Source organism: Chamaea fasciata, unplaced genomic scaffold, assembly GCF_029207755.1.
Source record: "Chamaea fasciata isolate MVZ Bird 193981 ecotype frontalis unplaced genomic scaffold, bChaFas1.0.hap1 SCAF_1, whole genome shotgun sequence".
In the NCBI taxonomy this organism is placed as follows: Eukaryota; Metazoa; Chordata; class Aves; order Passeriformes; family Sylviidae; genus Chamaea; species Chamaea fasciata.
In genome coordinates, this window is record NW_027094086.1 from 83,965,137 (window position 1) to 83,984,627 (window position 19,491).

The 19,491-nt window shown below is 37.6% G+C and overlaps 1 protein-coding gene across 6 annotated transcripts in view; it reads left to right on the top strand.

The window, feature by feature from the left end:
- Nucleotides 1–19,491, top strand: part of GMDS (GDP-mannose 4,6-dehydratase) — a 418,193-nt gene that overhangs the window by 218,349 nt on the left and 180,353 nt on the right. Inside the window, exon 9 of one of the 6 annotated variants that reach the window (XM_066187101.1) lies at nucleotides 18,947–19,032. The exons of the other annotated variants lie outside the window; for them this stretch is intronic. Coding sequence (XP_066043198.1) covers nucleotides 18,947–19,025 — 79 coding nt within the window. The 3' untranslated portion in view covers nucleotides 19,026–19,032. Of the gene's footprint in view, nucleotides 1–18,946; nucleotides 19,033–19,491 lie in introns of those variants that run through there. 6 annotated transcript variants of the gene reach the window in all.

The window sequence follows — 19,491 nt, forward strand, 5'->3', positions numbered from 1 at the left end:
AGCAATAGTAGGAAAGAAAAAAAAACTGTTTGCAGCTGTGTGGTGAAAATGCATGTCTAATCAAAGAAGTCCAAGGCATCAAATGTTCATGTTTACATGGCTCAGGGTAAAAAAGAGTAACACTTCCAGGTCTTAAACACCACTGAACTTGAAGCTATGAACAGAGGTCCTGCCATTAGATCTGAGTTGTATTTTACAGAAGTCCATGTGTGTGCAGCTCAACAAAGGGGTTGATTAAGCATGGATTTATTGTTGCACTTTTATAGAAAACCTTAGCATGTCTTGGAGTTTATAGAGACAGACATGTTAATGAAAGCCCTTTGGCAAGCCTAGAATTCCAAAATAGGCAACACTCAGAGTCTGGTCTTGCAACTAAGAAAGCATGCATATACACTGTGATTATCTAAATATTTTTTGATCCTGTATATAGATCACAATAATTAGGGAGCAGAGCATGAGGCTTATTTGCCCACATAACACTTTGTCCAGTTAACCGTACTTGTATTTAAGAAAACAGGTTTATTTCCTGTTGTTTGTAGTAGAATTTGGAAAAAAAACTGAAAACCAAGAGTCTTTTAAAATTTGTAATTATTTGTGAATAACTAATTTACAACTTAGTGAATGTAAGAAGAGATATATGTTTTTTAAAGCTAGTGGAAAGATACCACCAGGAAAGGTACCACCAGGAAGAAGAAGAAGAGAAGCAGTTTTTCAAATGACCATCCTCAGCTACATTAATACGTATTTGAGTGTGGGGGTGGAATTATTTTCTCCAGTACTTTGCAAATATGAGTAGGATTAGAATGCAGCTCTGAAAGGAAAATCTGGTCCATTAGATATTTTTAGTAGGAAGCGTTACTTGATTTCCAAAGGAGGGGAAAGAGAAATCTTGATGTCTGCTACTGACAATTTAACTAATAACTTCAAATGTATGCCTGTATGCATCATTACCTTCACCACGTGCACATTTTTTTTCCTTCTTTGCTTTCTAAGCTTGTTCCCTCTAAAATCTTGTTCATCATCATCATTTTAGAAGGTCTCAGCTATGAAAACTGAAGTTCAGGATCATGACAATTACATTCTTTTTTTTTTAAGAATTTAAAAAATATGGGTCATCTTGTACTGTTAAGTAGATAAACATTTATAATGAAGCAGATTTATGCTTCTGCCTACTGATGAACAATTGTATAAGGTTTTGTTTCTTTTCTTAAAGAAAGAACAAAAAGGACTTTCTTGTAAATGTAGAAAATCATGGCAATATATGATAATGATAAGTTAAATCACTATATCAAAAATAATGCAGGATTAAAAGTAAAATTCCTTGTCCCTTGTGTTTAGCTTTAAACAAATTAGTCTAGGAATGTATGATATGTTAAAGCGAAAAAACCTCAAATATTTATCCAGGTTTATATCTTTCGAGTTTTTTAGAGAACAGTAATGTGGGTAAACTGTTTATTCTGGTTATTGCACTTGGGGAGAAGAGGTTCTGGCTATTGTTATTGTACTGTGTTAATTCTTATTTTTATTAAAGGATTTTGGCAACTCTCTCCACCAGTGAAGAACTGTAATTTAGAAAAAATGTCTACTATGATGATCTCTGAGTTTTTTCCATGTAATCTCAATTATATGGACATCTAGCACATTGCTGCAAAAGTGCTGAGCAGTTGACACTTTGGAACAGCTGACTCATGCTTGTTAACCTCAGTGTTGGCTTTGAGAAGCTGACCCATACAACTGCACTGTGGAAATCAACATCTCTAAAGTTATGCATAGATAGTCTGCACTTTTTCAGGAGGTGAAAGCACTGAGAACAGATTTTCAAAAGTGCTCATCATTCAGTTATGTCTCCAGATATTTTAGACATCTCCTGGTCATTCTACAAGATCTCAGTGCAAACTACCTACTACTGAGTTGTTTCTGAGGTATGACTTTGTGTGGGAAGCAATTACTGACTGAGCAAACATTTTAGATCATGGAATTAGATTTTTTTTGTTTTATGCATTGTCCATTCTCTCAGACCCAGACTAAGATCACAGTCCCAGTTCTACAGGAGCACCTGAAGGAAATCATGGCAAATCCTTTATTTTTTTCATGCAACCAGACTGAGTAGCATGAGGTTCATGACACATTTAAATAGACATGGAAAGTTGGGAGGGAGTGCAAAGAGAATAGGGGAAGAAAATACTACATGAGAAAGCAGAATATAGCAGACACGTGGAATAGGGCTACTGTGTAGAGACAGAGGGCGGGGTGGGAGGGGACCTCTGGAAAGAGCTATTTATCATAGAGAAAAAATGTGAGAGCTGGTTTAAAAAAAAAAAAGTTGTACACTGATGACGACACTGCTATCCCAAGGTCCCTCTTTCAGCTGCTTGTCATGGATCTTACCAGCTGAGTTTTTGGTTTCTTTCTCTCAGCATCTTCCTCTTTTTCACATGCCCAAAGGAAATTAGCAGACTGCTTCACCTCTGGTGCTTCTGAAATGGGTTCTCCAAAGAACTTTCTCAGTAAAAAAATGCATTGTGCAATGCTTTGTTGAATACTAGTGATATTTTGATCCAGAAACAACATTGCAGCAGTAAGAAAGTAGTTGAATATTGTTTGCTTTTTAATTAATGAAAGGTAGTAGCACACTGCAAAACAGTCTGAAAGAGGCAGCGTGAGGATAGCATAAAATAACATTAAACTGAAAACTCCATTCTTTTTAAAATCCTGGTGCAAAAAGAAGATTCTTTAACCTTTTTTTTCTGAATTTTTTGTAAAGCGAAGAGGTAGCTGTATGTTTTATATCCTGAATTGTAGCTTTATATACTTCGCCACAGCCTTGGTTACCTTTTATTCCTCTTTTAATTTAATAATAATGTTATTATGCATGTTTTAGTTCTTGAATATCTTGAGTTTCTATTTCAGGTCCCCTTAAATTACCTGTGATAAAAGGTGCTGGCCACAAAAGTATTTCAGAAATTCTATATGGAATTTTAAAAGTTTTTTTAAGATCTGCATCTTAAAACTGCATAAAACTCCAGACTTTTTCCTTTTAGTGTGCTTTTAGAAACAGAGAATTTAGATTTCCTGTGGGATTCATGTCTGTTTTCCCATTTTCCCTCTTTCTTGGAAGCTAGCATTTTCTTCTAGCTTTGATATGTGTCAGGGAAATGAGGGAAGTGGAAATGCAAGATTCATTGAATTCTGTGGGCACATACCTTTTCCTATTTCCCTTAGAATGTGAAAAATATTGGCATTAAAATACAGCTATACTCTTTCTCTGTCTCTCTGTCTCTCTGTCTCTCTGTCTCTCTGTCTCTCTCTCTCTCTCTCTCTCTCTCTCTCTCTCTCTCTCTACTGAGACACGTATATCCTTTTTTCTTATCTATGGAAGATGGTTCTGTTATTCTAGAAATGTTTTGAATAGTGTCTTGGAGCCAAAAAGAAATGAGGAAAGCAGTTGAAAAGTCTGTATACAGAATGTATGTGGTCATTTGATCCAATTTCTTATGCATTAAGCAAAGTTTCTTAAATATAATTGCTAACATAGATTAGGAAGATAAATGTGACTAAGCCAATTAGCATATTTGATGGGAAACTAAGTCATATACTTGCTTTTATGCCAAAGAAAAAGGGAGATGTTATGCAAATAATCATTTATTAAAATTGAAGCCTGGTTTAGACTGTGACAACCAAGTTTACATAGACTATTGAGGCATTCAAATCTAATCTCTCAATTAAGATATCAAGCAGAGTTACCTTTTCCATGGGAAAGTTATTTTCTGCTTTTTAATGAATGTGATGTTCTCATTTTCAAATAATTTCTAAGAGTTTGAGGGATGGCGGAGGAGGAAGGGAAAGGTTGAGTACTACGCAAGTAAATAAGTCTTGAGCAAGTACTTCTTCAGTAAATTGAGTAAAACTCCAAATGTGTAACAAAATAGAAACATTTTTCTCTGATTAGATCCAATAAACTATTGACTTAATATAAGGGTGCTTAGATTTTTTTAACTCTAGCTTTACAAAAATCTCTAGGGTTTTTTTTTTTAAGACATTATTTATTAAGTGTGAAAGTATACTCAGATTGCTTTTTTTATTTTTAACAGTCCTTTCTTAAAGCCTCTTCAAATACCTTGGCTTCATGTTGAAATGGTATTTCTATACCAAAAGTTATGGGTTTATCTATATAGTGCCATCTGATGGAGCTGCCTGATATAGATGAATCCAAGTCATTACTGACATTCGTAGCTTACTAGGAAACTCAACTGAAATTTGTTGCAGTGTTGGTTGTGGGAAAGTACAGTAGCAGTAATTTCAGGACACCTTTCACATTTGAGTTTTTTTCATTCAGCATCCCATTCACTAAAAAAATTTATAGACTATTTGAGCCCTAAAGAGCTCTGTTGTCTTTACAGACATCCAGACACGATGACTTTTTTTTTTTTTAAGTCATTAGGTGTCCACGGGAGTTGTGACAATCCCTTTGCTGAACTCGGAATCATTGGCATTTTGGCAACACAGATGTTATGTACAGTGATCTTAAGAAGGGGCAGATGGAATATGCTCAGTCTTCTCTACTCAGAACATAAATATAACAATCTCCTAAATTTTATTGGTATTAATTAAAGCAATTAGTGCTCTAGATCTTGAATGCTTTTGGAGTGCAAACTGCCTGTTAAAAATGTGAGGAATTCAGGAAATCAAGTCCTTTTTCAGTATCTGAAGTTGGAGTGCTCAGGAACAGAGGTGCCTAGAGTAACAGGCTGCTCTTGAAAGTACAAAGACATTCAGAAATGCTTGTATTTTAAACTTACTTTTAAATTAAAATAGAGGGGAAAACATAGCTCAAACATTTTCCAGGCAGACTGGTTTTCTAACAACCAGTGGAATGTCTTTAGAGACTGATATGTCTGGTGATTTAAATGCTGGCTTCAGGATTTTCAGTTTTTCTTTGGTTCTGGTGCTCTGGGGAATAGCATAGTAAATAATTGGGTCTAGCATATGGCACATACCTGGAGAAAACTGAGGTTTTTTTCTCGGGCAAAACTACTTTGTTGGTCCTGGAAAATGTGCCCTTGTACCTCTTTCAGGTATGGAGGTCTCTCCGAGCTGTTAAGCTCTGCAGGGAGCACTGGCTCAGGAAATATATGGAACTATGAATATATTTATAACTTTAGGCTTTTCAGGCATAGTTCAGCTGAGGTGCTCTGCTGTGGCTGGGCTGTAATGCAGTCCCTCTGGTTAATGCTCCACTTGACTGGATTACGGGTGAGGGAGCTGAGGCTGGTGTGGAGATTTTTTTCTTCAGAGCTCAGTGTCTGCCACTTTACTTGCATTTTTACCTTTGCATTCATCACTAACTGGCCTCAATAAGAAAGGAATAAAGTCAGCTCTGAAGAGTATTAGAGGAATAATTTGATGGTCTCTTGAGCATATCTTCAGCATACAGTCCAGCAAACTGCTGAATCTTCCTCCAGCTGCTCACTCTCTGTAAAAATATAATGTTGGAGAAAGCACAACAGGTTTTCAGTAAAGTCACTGTCATTTTATACTTTCTTCCCCCCCCCCCCCCCCCCCCCCGCCCCCAATGAAAAATACCCTGATGACAACTACAGAGCCTGTTGAAATCCATGTTTTGGGCACTGTTCATGGGGTGCTCTTTTTGCTGCTTATCTTCCTATTTCTTGGATGTGCCTGAATGCAGGTTTAAACTAAAAATTGCAATTCTTTGCAGGGATGTGTGGATACATAAAACTGATATATATGCACGATAAAGGTGTAGTTAAAAGTGTGGGAGGACTTCATTTTTCCCTGGGGTGACTTTTCTTGTTTCTCTTTAAAATGAGAAGTAATTGCACTTATCTCTGCAGAATAAAACTTATCTCCACCAAAATTTGATTTTTGTTTAGTATATTCTAATAAATTTTAGACCCTTATTATTTTTCCAACACAGATGCCCATTATGACATTTCTAGACATTAGATGACTTCAGATCGCAGACTGTTCCTTAAAAGTTATTATGCTATCCTACTTTATCCATTAAGTATTCAGAGCATTCTTATAACTTTGCAGAGGAGAAGTGCCAAATTATTTAAGGATTTAATCTTTTGTCGTGTACTTGCGTTCATTTTTCATTGACTTCAGCAAAACTTCCCCACACTTCACAGTTAAACCAGTATTTTGAAAGTTAACGTTTGTCAGGGAGTTTAAGGGCAAATGATGAAACCTTGTAGCCCGTAAAGATAAATCTTGAGTAGCTGCCAGTAGGTAAATGACTAACATCAATTCAAGCAATTTAACAGCAATCAGTTTGAGGTCAAGTAACTCTGGACAGTGTAGTTTAATGTATCATCTTTTTTTCCCTTCTCTGTAAGCAAACCACCACTGACTTCTGCTCTAGTAATTTAATTTCTTTTTAGTACGTTTCCTGTAGATTGCTCCCCTCAGAAGTCAAGTAAGGTACTGCCAGGGTTTGGAGGGGACTGGGAACATCAACAAATGGAAATGACTCTAATGTGAACCAGTGCATTATTTGCATTCCAATGCTTAAGTTATCACTTAATAGTTATAGGCTCTGGTGGCAAGACTGGACTGTGTTATGTTAGACTCAGGAACAAATGCTAATATCTTCAATGTTTTCAAATTCCCAACCATATTTGGTCAATTGTGCTAGTGTCGACCCTTGAAGGCTGCCAAGAGTCTTGTTGGCAAAAATGCCACTTTGGTGAAGAAATAACTTCTACCACAGCTTTATTTGAAGGCTGTCCTTATTTAAAGGGGTATCGTCTCACTGCTTCATGACTCAGGTTTTGTTCTGTCCTTTTTTGATTTTAATTAAATGTGTTCATCTTCTTAATAATGGGTTTAGGGTAAATTACCCTCATGTATTACATGCTTTTCTCTGCTTTGAATGTTTTAATCTTTATATAATCCTTTCAGCAGGGACAAATCTAGTTAATCTGTTCTGCAAACTGCTGTAAAGTGTGGTACAAATCCTTCTGACCTGCATGTACAGGCTCACGTTCTTTAAAAACAGAGCAAAATTAAAAGTTTCTTTGCATTGCTGAGTACAGCAGGTCTGACCCAGACTACTGAAGGGACAAACATTTGTACATTTAAATATGGGATTTGCTGTAGCAGCCCAACCCAGTCATTCCTCAGTTCTGGGCTGCCAGCTCATTGTGCTACCAAGGACAAGAAACTTGGAGTGGGCAGTTGTGGAATAAATGTGTCATAGAGGAAATTTCTTCCTCTTTCCCTGTTTTAAAGTTTCATTTATGTCCTGAAGCACAAGAAGTCAAACTCAAGGTTTTATGGAAGGTTGGTTTTGGTTTTTTTCAGTTGTGTGGTTTTTAAATACAGCTGAAGCTGATCAGGCATTATAAAGGAAATTGGGTGTTCTTTGTGGACATATTTACCATACATAAAAAAATTCAGTAATGAAAGCCTAGATTTCAATAGAGTTGATTTGATAGAGCTAAATAACCTCTCTCTAAATAACCCATTCTGCTTTACATAATTTTGCCTGCACACACTTAGACACACACACACAAACACAACAGACTATTTTATTTAAAAAGCAAGCAGGAAAGAAAACAAGCAAAACAATATTTGCTAGTTCTGTTCTGTTTCCGTTCCCACTAGAGTACTTGCTGCGCCACACTTGCTGCTGATTCATTTTTCAAATCTTGAATGATGATTCTTGCCTCGTCCCTGCTGTGCCTGAGATGAAAGCAGATGCTCTTGATCATATCCTGTAATATGAATCCTCATATTTCAGTTTGACCTGGCAGGATTTCTTATGAAGATAATATTCTCTCTTCTACCCAGAGCCGTTGAAGAAGAAAAAAAAACCCCAATCAATACCTAACAATGCAGGAGTGTTGCATATGGGTTCTATTTACCTTTTAAGTTTGTTGGTGATTTCTGTGTGTTTTGATTTTGGGCAGTTGTTGTTCTTGCTGGGATGCTAGAACAAAACCCTTAGAAGTTTCTTCAGCAACTTCTTGCAATGTTCTCCACAAGCTTGTCTGCAACACCCATTTGAACCCCAGATTACTCTGCAGCGTTGCATTTCAGCCACAACTTCTGCTAAGCAGGGTGTCCTTCTGACAGCACACAGCTGCCTTCATCCAGAATTCTCAGATTCTTGATGAATGAGATGCAGATTCTGTGCTATCTGGGCCAATAAATTCCTGTGCAGGCACTCCGCATTATTCTACTGTATTTTAGGCTGACTGGTTTCTGCACAGCATTGAGGTAGCAGAGGTAATGATTTTTGTGGCTGACTATCCTGAAATATTTGGAAGAAGATAGTAAAGCAGCTGTATCTGATGGGAGAGGGAAGAGAATATGGCTCTATGATGCATTTAGCTAGAAGTTAGCTGACCCATTCACGTGTGAGCCATCTGTCTAACCACAGACCTTGTCTGGCCTGAAAGCTGTCTGTGTTGAGCAGAGTGGCTAATATTTTGCCCTTTTGATTTGCTGAATTGCTGTCTATAAGTGCAATGCAGAATTGCTTCTCAGGCAGTGCTAAGGATTTTGAGGTTCTCAGGATTCATGAAGTTGAATGTGCAATGAATTTGACCAGATACTGTCCTTAACATCATTTAACAATGCTTTCCACATGCCTTTTGTGTCTTTTTACCCTGATCTTCAAGGTATATGTGTTCTTCATGCACATAGCATCTTGCTATGACAAATATCGAGTGAACATAGCAGGGTGGTAATTTGAGACAGGCTGAGAAATATAGCAGTGTGGAAAGGAGATCAGTAGGCATTAAGTAAAGACATTGCACTTCAGGAACGTGTGGAGTGAAGAATATCCAGAGAGTGACTGAAAGATGAAGATTCAATTTGATCGGAGTAACGGAGCTGAGAAGGAACAAACAGATGGGGATTTGTGAGATGCTGTTAGCAGTCAGAACCAGCTATTTAGTAAAACATGCCTGAGGGAAAATGGGATAAAGGATGTGGTGGAGTGGGAGAAGGAAGAAATTTACTTTAGGAACAAATCCTGGTCAAAGGAAAGAAAATAATAAAAGTAATCAAGAACTAATTGCATTCAAGAGAGGATGACAAGTTTTGATAGGACAGAGAAAAGCTATAGACATGTCTGAAAGGCTTGTTCTTGGCTTCCAAAGGTGGAAGATGTAGGCATTTGCTCCTTGAGGAAGAGTTCACTGATTACGACAAGTGGTTCTGCTTAAAGCACTACTGACAAAACGGAAAACCTTAATTGAGAGAGGAGACCTTAACCTGTTCTCGTTCATGTATTAATTGGGAAATGGGACCTTATAATGTCTGTTGAAAGCTGATTTCAGAAGATTAAGACTCCACCAAACTTAAGGCACAATTCTCTCTAAGTCCAGTGGCTTTTAGTTGCAAACTGCAAATCCCACAGCCAAGGCTATCATCAATCGCTGAAAACCTGCCCCCTCTACCTCAGTTAAAAGGCTTCAGCCACAGTCTCATTTAGTGACAGGTTTTAATCCATACCCTAAATATCAGTTCAGAGGATAAACCTGTGTTACTGACTTCTACAGGTGGCAATAAATTGTCATGGACACAATCTTATGTCTGCAAAATAGAAGTGGCAAAACATAAAGTGTAAAGTAAGAAAGTAGTGATTATCTATGTAGAATATCATCACTTCTACCTGGATGTGGCCATCTACCCTTCCCTTCAAATCCTGGCGTTTTCAGCTCACTTTTCTACAATTACTATGTTTTACTTTTAAAGTATGAGCATCTTAAAGGCAAAGTTCAGAGGTTAACTTTGCTCACCTCAGAAATGCACTTTACATGCATTTGCCAAAGTTGGGTCTCTTTGTCAGAAAACAGGAGAGCCTGAAGGATTTCTGCCTTAGTGCTTAGTGTTTGAATAATATTTTGACTGTTACTGAATAGGCACCATTGTACTATTAGTCCTTTTCTCCACAGATTAGAAATGGATTGCAAAAGGAGGCTGTTTGTTTTCCTTGATTACTAGGAGATCAGATGTTGGTAAAAAGCAGTCATGATGATTCAAGAGAAGGTATTTTAAAATATGACTAAATTTTGTGACTCTCACTGGAAATTGTTGTCCTGATGAAAAGTACCTGTGAGGAGTATGAGGTTACCCACCATATTATGATTTGTTACACTCACCATGGATTCTTCCCTAGTGTTTAAATAAATAAATAAATGGAAAGTGAAGTGGATCTTCAAAATGAGAAGATTAAAACAAAGCTTCATGATTTATTTAACCTAAAAAGAGTAAGTGTTGATTTATTTGCCTTCTTGGGTTTTGGCACTTTCAGGGAATTCTCAAGTTATGCTTCTAAATTTTCCCTTGAAACTAGAGAGACTTTCATAATTTTTTGTTTTATTTTTATTTCTTTTGAAAAGAAAGCTGAGAGGCCTCTGCGATCTCACGACCCTGAGAGGAATAGCTCTAAGGAAAGCACCAAAGATCCCGAGAGTGACAACAAAAATCACAACTCTGTTCATGTCCTGCAGCATACAAAATCCATAATCTGCCACTCGTGGCTTTTGGCCAGAGAGTCACATTGATAACCCATCAGTTTTAAACGTGCCACTTCAACAAACACTCTCTCTTACCTCTTTTCTACTTAGCTGTTCTACTGCCTAAAAGAAGCTGGAGCCTCCCCCTTACCCAAACATGGTTTGTCTAGAAATACTTTTCCCTCAGAGTATAACAGTTTTTGTAAGTTAGAATAACAAAATAAGTAATACCTGCATATCTGAAATTTGATTGATGAGTTATTACATTAATGCAGTAAAATGATCTTTGTCACAGTGTGCAGATAGTTCTAATTTGTAACTTCTGAAAAGCTCAGCAGCGTGGCAAAGATTCATGGGATGAAAAGCAAACCTTGACAAAGACTAATTGACACCAAATCTAAAAAAAAAAAAAAAAAAAGCCACACCAGAAAAAAAGGACAAGGTGCCAAAAGAATGATGAAATGTCAGGTAGTTAAGGACTCTAGTGAACATTGGCCAAAAAAAAATCCACAAGCAAAACCAATCCCCCCTTCATATAATTTACATACAGATTGTTATATGAACATTTAAATGTATTTCTTTTTCTTCCAAAGTAATTGGGAAACACAAATACTTTTGGAAAACCCATTCTTGTGCTACTTTATTCACAGAAGTATTTTTGTCAATATGCAAATTCAGGAATTCAGGATTTTGGAAATATAACTTTTCTGATAGACAAAACATTTTCTTATGTTTTTAGAGTTGCATTGTCACTGTTAAATAATATGTTGATTTCTGTATGAAGAGGGTTTCAACACTTTTGCATGGTGTACTAAATTAAGCTTTTGCACTGAAAGTCTGATGTTATGTCAAAAGTACAAGTTAAATCTCATGGATGATGTCACCATGCAATTAAAGGCAGAGGTTAACACTCCTCTGTGCAGGTACTTTCCCCTCAAGCTATCTGGAATAACAGAGTTGCTATAATACAGCTGTGGCTGCTGAGGAATTCTAAAGCACAGTCAATGACTCTTTCCATTTTTAAAAGGAATGTGTGTGCCAGAGAGAGGTTTAATTGCTCCTGCTACTTGTCTCATAGTGTGGGGGAAGCTTTGCTTGGATGGCTTGGAGTGACTGCTTTTGAAAGCAGGTCTGACATCTGCTTTTTTTACCCTCTGAAATAGGACAGTCACATCCAGCTGTGGCAGCATGTTGTGTTTTCTCAGAGTCACCCATTCATTCCCATTGAATAATTATTGTCTTTCACCAGGCACGGCTTTGTCATGCTTTTGTCGCTGCACGTGCAATATTTGGAGTAACAGTGACTTCAAGCTGTATCTTTCTCCTCTCCAACCTTTGTTTTATCACCTGGGGTTTTTGCAAAGTAATAATTTCATCATCCCCTTCCTGAGTTCCCTCTTTCACCTCTCCTTACCTTCCCATTCTCCAACATGGAGTATCTGCTAATCATCACCACATTTTTTTAGCCTGATGCTGCCAGGCTATTTTTAATTCCTGTGCTCCTTGTACACTGTCACTGTGCTCATATGAACAGGAGCACCCAGAATAGATTTATCCTATGAGATCTTTGATTCAGCCTTGGTCCATAACTCCCAAGGTGCCTCCAGCTGGTTAAGTGAGTGCCGCTAGAAATACAATAGGGGACACAGTAGAAAGAAAATACAGTTTTTCTGTGAGGTGCAAAGAAGAAAATGCAAGGTAATCACCCGTTATTGTAATTCAATATAGAAAGCCAAGGACTAAGCTTGAGAAACTGGTCTGAGCTCCAAATCTTGGATCTTTCCCAGTTTTTGAGTGAATCCAAAGTGATAATTTTTACTTTCACAGAATGATTGAAGTTGGAAGGTCTGGAAGTCATCTTGTTCAGATGTCCTACAAATGTCCTTGTTTGGTTTATTACAAAGCATAATTATTACAAAAAGTAATCCCAGCTAACTGGAATAGGATCCCAACTTTTGTGATTTTCAGTCTGTCTCAGCAGTGAGCTGAAAATTATGTGCAGCCCTCAGATTTTACCTGCAGTGTCTCCTAGTTAACAGCCATACATCTCTCTTGTAGACCTGAGGACACAGACCAGCAGCTTTGAACAGCTCTTGCTCTGTTGCAAAGGAGCACAGTGCCTCCCTCTCCATGTTTCCAGCATGAACAACTTGCAGGGAAGAAGTGCAAACTGCAAACATGTAAACAGCTGTTGGGGAAAGGGGAAGAAGCTTCAAGTAACAGAATCAGCTGCCAATTTCATCGCTGCCATGTGTGCTGTGTACTGCTTGTCACATCAAGTGAGTCATTAAGGGGTTCCCCCCCTAATGGCACTTTGAAGTGCTGTGACAGCTTGAGAGCATCTATAAATTGCCATGAACAGCCCTCATACTGCGTTAGCAAGTTGCTTGCTTTTTGACTTATTAGGAGTCACTGAGTTAAATAGTTTGTCACATGTGTGGCTCATAATAAATAATGTGACTAGCCAGTTTGTGAGCTGTTTTGGTAATATATAGTGCCCCTTTTGAATGTTGTCACAAGCAGCCAACAAATATGACCCCACGATTGTCAGATCTTTGTGAAAATAATAAAGCCTGACAGGGCAGCAGGTTACGAAGAGAGAAAATACCCTGCAACTCGCCTCCTGAAATATAATGAAAATTGTAATAATTTCTTCTTTATAAAACAAGATTGTAACTTTATTCTTAAATAGTTAATTAACAACTGAGTAAATTTTTTTCCATTTGTGTAGGATTAGTTGTGAAGAAAAAGAGGTAACTCTTTGCTAGTTACTGAAAATATCCTGTGTCCTCTAATGAAATCTGAAATGAGTATCCTCTCAGCAAACTCTGTGTAGCTTCTGAAGTATTGCTGGGGTTTTTTTTAATAAGTCTGATTGCTTTCTCTACAGTTTATCCAGATATGTAGGGCATATTTTTTCTGACCCTTGATTCTGATTGTGTGTTTCAGGAAGTGTATTCCCATGTATGTGCCTGTCGGGAGCTGGCCTTCTTAATTTATAAGCACAAGCGTGGTGCTGTTGTGAGTGGTCGGGCTCATGTAATGTTAGAGGTCCTTTAGAAAGAATGTAGTAGAACAGTGATGTATATATATTTTTTTTTCTTTTTTTTTTTTAGTGAGAGAGAGAGAGAAATGCATTCTTGGCATCTTCAGTTAAATAGGAGTCCTGTCTGACTTCTGTGTGGGAGGAGAGTCCCCAGTATTTTGCCAAAGAAGCAAATGTGGTTTCTCTCACAGCTACAGGGTGATTTCTTTCCAAGAGACAGGACTTGTCTTGCACATTTGAATTCTGATGTAGAGTGGATCACTCTGCTATAAAATCATCTTTTCCCACAATTGTGCAAAACGAAGAGTGATGAGTGGTGTTTAATAAACCTTACCAGTCCCTTACAAGCCTGTTCCTGCAGTGACCCTTGCTGTTGCATTCCTCCTATTTGAACTTCGAGGTGCTGTTAAACTGGTTCCTATCTTGGCAGTCACTGAGGTTTAGGGTCATGTTAATTCAGCAGTGCCCACTGCAGTTGCTTCATGTGAGAGAAGACTCTTCTTCAGCTCTGTCTGCTGAGCAACCTCGTGGTTCCCATGGCTCTTTCTAAATGTGTTGTGCTTTTCCCCAAAGCCAGCCAGCAAAATCTTTCCAAGCCAGGGGCTTGCCTACAGTCCTTTATCTTTTTGCATCTCCAATCACGTAGGTGTCTTCTGGATAGTTGTGTGAGAAATTAATCTGATACATTCTTTCATCAAAAGGGAAAGGTGTTGTGGGTTGTGCCTATCAGTCTTGACAAGAATAAGAATTATGGTCAGTGTACAAAAGAGGCCAGTGCGCATCAGGCTCTGGCTTGATTAATAAGCTGGTGTTTGTGCTCATCACTGCATATCACAGAGACAGAGGTTCTATCCTCTTGTCTCAATCAAATGCCACAGGCACTTGTGCCTCTGTCTTTGGTATTCCTGGGAAAGCTGCTGAGCTAGCAGAACTGCTGGCTGTTTCACTGAGCCTTTTATCTGTTTCCTGTGGAAAACTGGGAAAAGTGTTTAGTTTGGTTTTATGCGCAAGGTCTCAGAGAACCTATCTGAAAATCTTTTGTGGGATCCTCTCTGCTTTTATCTAACTTTTTTTCTCAAGCTGTCGAGCTTTGTGAGCTTAGTGTTATTTTGAGATAAAACTCCAGGCAGCTCTGATGACACCTAATGGGTATTTTCCAGTGACTGCCCTACTTGTGTTTTTACCTTAGGCCTGGCAGTGTTTGACTGAGAGACACATGACAACTTCTGCTTAAGGAAACTGAAGCTGTATTTCAGGTTTTCAGTTGAGGAGAATAGTGAACATAGCTTTCTGCTCACTGTCAGTGAACTCATGTGAGAGTGAAATGCTGGGACCCATGAAGTCAGTGAGACCAAAAATGTGGTCTGGGTTTATTTGAGGCTTTGCTGCTTTTTTTTTTTTTTTTTTTTTTCAAAAATCCCACTTTCAGGCATTCCAAACTTGCTTATGTTTACAAAAGAATTTTCCATAATTTCATTAGCTGTGCAAGTAAATAAATACCACCATGGTGAATATTCTAGCTGGTTCACCTTTGCAAAGCAATACATCCAGATCCTGTAATTTAGACAGGAAACTGGTCTGTCCTTCTTGCATAAAAGAATTTGTGAGATAGATGGTAAGATCTGGTCCTAAATGAGAGACATTTTTAACCAAACCCTATCATTTTCAGCTTTTTAAATTTTTCTCAGTACTTCAGAAAGTGTTTGGATTTTTCTTATTTTCCTTAAAACCTTTGCACTGGAGTCAAATGTTTTCATGAAAATCCAAATTGCCTTTTGTAAGAGAAGAGGGGCAGATTCTTGAACTTGGAGTTACAGAGTAAAACCTGAAGGCACAAAAACAAGAAGAAATTTTTAAAAGCCATAATGAATATTCATTTTTCAAATTAGCAGGGTAGGGTAGCTTAAAGTACCAATTTTTGAGTGTTTGTTCTTACTAATATTAGACTTCCCTTTAGACTTTCCATCAAAATGGTATCTCAACAGTTTATTTGCTTACTTCTAAACTTCTAGAAACTTTTAGCTTGTTAAAAAACTATTGATATTGATCAGTTCCTACAATTCTGCTCTTTTCTTTGCGGCCCCTATCTCCCTTTCCCCCCTTCTCAATTTAATCTATTTGCATGCTTACATATTACCACTGGGGTAGCAGGCAGTAAAAATGCCAGAAAGTCTAAGGGAGTGAAACAAGAAAGTCACAAACAGCTCTCAACTGCTACAGACTTGACTCCTTCACATGTTTGGAGTCTTTGGGTTGTTGCTTTTCTCCCCCCTTAAGAGCACGTTTTACCTCACTGCTGTTTGCATGGCTGCAGTAATTAAATGCCTGTTCAAATTACCTCTCTAGTGTGAAGAGTGCTTTCTCTGTTTGAACCTCAGGATTCTGCTCAATCCAGTGTAGCTGGCTGCAGTTAAGGCAAGAGAGGGGGCATTTGCCTAGGGTGGAAAAGATGAATATACCTAGTAATGAAGAGTTATCTGTTTGATTTAATGTTTTCTGTCATTTTTGTTAGCTTAACAGGACTAGGTTGGTCCCTTCATGTCCTCTGTGCCCTGGCAAAGAGTAGTACCAAGTGTGTTCATGGGGAATTTAGCAAGGGATGGATTTCAGTGTCCTTTTGTGCTGTGCCTTTGTGTTGCCTTTATAATTAAATCTCAGTAGTTTGATAGGTAGAGACATTTCTATGGTATTCAATTAATTACTAATAAATAATATGCTCTGGCTCTGAACTAGTTGTGTTCTACAACTAATTTGTTTGTATTTTTACAGGACTTATAAAGTCAGCAGTGACTGGTTGCTAGTCACATATTCTACTTTGAGACACGTACATGTGTAGTTTTCACCTGTATGCCTTTAACAAAATACTTAAAAGTTTTGTCTGTTACACTACTAAAAATAAAATCTCTCTGAGGCTGAAGAATTAAATTAGAGATACTTTTCCATAGGAAAGCACAGATTTGGCATCCAAATATATCCAAAAGTGAAGAAATTCGGAGACTTTTTCATGTGCTTTCTTGATTTACATATGCCTCCACTGTACACCCCTCATACCATGATGTGCTTTAGTGACAAACTAACTGGAACTCATTCTTTATTTAGGCTATGTATTTCCACAGTCCTATTACTACCAGAGACAAAACAAACAAACAAAAAACAAACCAAAACCCCAAACAAAACAAATCCTCCCACTAATTCCATACAAACTAATTGCATCAAACACAATTTAGAGAGCTAACAAGTTTCATTTTTGCTAAAATAAGCAAAATGTCTTTGCCATCCTGTTTCAATGTAGAAACATAGTACAGTAGAAATCTACCGTTCTGTTTTCCATGAAGATATCTAGTGCAGCTTGACAGGATTGATATTTGAATAGCCATATTATTCCAGATAAAATGCTTTAACCAAGACATTGGATTAACTTTGAAGTTGTTCTGCTTCGAGCAGAGTCCTGGACCAGATGACCTCAATAGGTCCCTTCAAACCAAGCCTGTGATTCTGTGGACTAAAACCTTGATTTGAGGCTTGAATCTGAAGCATTTTTTGTTTGTGTGCAGCTACATTATGTATGTTCTGTGCTGTTCTATGCACATTGTGAAAGCCAAGAAAGGGTCAGGACTTTTGTGATATATAATTCTTTTCATTTGCCTTCCCTTCTGCCCACTGCGTTGTGGAAGTGATGGAAGGAAACTCATAATTTCAGAAGTCCAGAACATAAAATAATTCTGCTGTTTGATTTTGAATTTGTGGTTTTGTGGCTTGCATTTAATGATTTTTTATTTTCACATTTACCTTTATGGTTCCAAGAAGGACCACTCGGTTGTGCACACACTGCTACAAATGCTCGTGCACTTCACATGCCTGGGTAGCATACCACTACAATTTGGGATGTATTTTCTTAAAGCTGAGAACAGTTCTATTTATTTTTTATCTGAGAAAGAGGGCAAGATTACCAGTCAGAAAATTGTGCCATTGCACATAGGAGGCAGTTTGGGAATTCACAGTAATGCTTTAGCCAGCTTGGTCTATTTGAGCGTGTGCACTCACACATATTGTCCTCTTTCTGAGTTGTTGAACATGTAATCTAGAAAATGCTAGTCACAGCAAGATGTATACAGCTTCTGTGAAAAGAACTGCATTAGTGTGTTAGGCATCAGCAGGTATAGCCAAAAATAATTTAAAAGAAACAGACTTGGAAGACCTTTGTTGTGTGTGAGTTGTTCAGACCCTTTTCTGTTCTGCCAGCTCTGAGTGGGATAAGGGCCCTTAGCTGGAAATTGTTCTTCACCCCATGCAGGTCTTTCCTCATTCCCCATTCAGGTGTACAGAGCTTTCTGCCCCTACTAAAACAGAGCAAGGTCAAGTCATGCAGTGAGTAGAAGCTTCAAAAAAATTGGTACTGGCTGAACCCTTCTTCTTAAAAGAGATTGGAAGTGTTACCAGTGCAAAACAGAATCCAATACAGAGCATGCATTAAATAGACTGATAATTTCACTGAGGTATGTTCTTTAAGTCTCACATAAGACCTCTTGATTGAACCGTAAGAACATCATAAGCTGCTGTTCTGATTTAGAGCTACAAATAATAAAACCACCTAAAATATATTTTAATGATGTATTCTTTACCAGTGGTTTAGTTTCAGCACAGCAAGCATACAAGTTTTCCAGCTTTGTAAGTTTGATTGAACACCATAACATCCCAAATGATACAATTAAAATCATCTACTCAGATGCTTCTGTCTATAAACCTATGAACTTTATAAGAAGCAGAGTTCAGTAAATTGTATTTGATTACCTCAAGTAATTGAAATTACAGAATTAGCATAATTGGTATGAATTCAGCAGACTGACATGATTCAGCTATTCTCATGGTCCTCTATGACTGTAAAGATGTTGCTTCCAACCTACACAGTTTACTACACAGCAAGTTTGGAACCAGGAAAACGGATCTTTTTCAAAAGAGCCATATGAGAGGTATGTGTAGAGCTTCCCTTAAAATATAACAGGCTGCTAGCAGAGTATCTCCATTCTCTCATGCATGAAAAAAAATAGGTGAGATTCATTATGTTCCATCTATTTATTAAATGGGACATTTTTAAAGGAAGAGTCTGTTCCAAACATTGCAAAAATACTGCTTTGACGATGCATCCACTGAGGTCTCATTTTATGTATATTTTTGTATATGGAAAGGTTATTACAGAGTTCCTAATTTATACGTGAGTATATATATATATAATTTCTCTCTGTGTATACACATAGGAAGAATATTTCCATCTGTAGCTATATATATATAGCTATGTACAGATATATAATTATAAATATATACACATATTAACCATATATATATATATATGTACATATATATAAATAAAATATTTAAGAGCACTTCAGCCTAATACATTTTATTACAGGTCCAGCAAGCCTAAATCATGCAAATATCATCACATATGCCTTCAACTGAGCTCGCTGCAGAATAGCAATGAACCATAGTCGTCGCTGCAAATAGCCGTAATTATGAGCCGTACAAATAAATAGTGACCTGTCTCTAAACTGTCTTTGGTAATTCTTCCAACTGACTTAGTTAGCATCTTTTACCAACGTGTGTATTGTAATTTATAGCACAGCCTAAATGTGACACGGCTTAGAGGTGTTTTAAAATTGCATGTTTTAGTACCCTGAAGTAGCCCAATACAGTTAAATCTTTGTTCCTTACAGAATGCAAGCGTGTGTACAGTATATATTTATCTGGTCTGGAATAAGCATTAATCTTTGATTACTGAATAAACATATTAAACAGGTGTGGAATAACTGAACTTTCAACTGTGCAGTGTTTACCCACTAGTGCAGCGGATGCCTTGGCTCTGCAGTTTGAAGGTTTCACCTCGACGTGCCCAGGGCTGAGTGAAGGTTGGGCGGGTGGGCACACAAATGCCCCAAATCCCACATAAATCAGAAA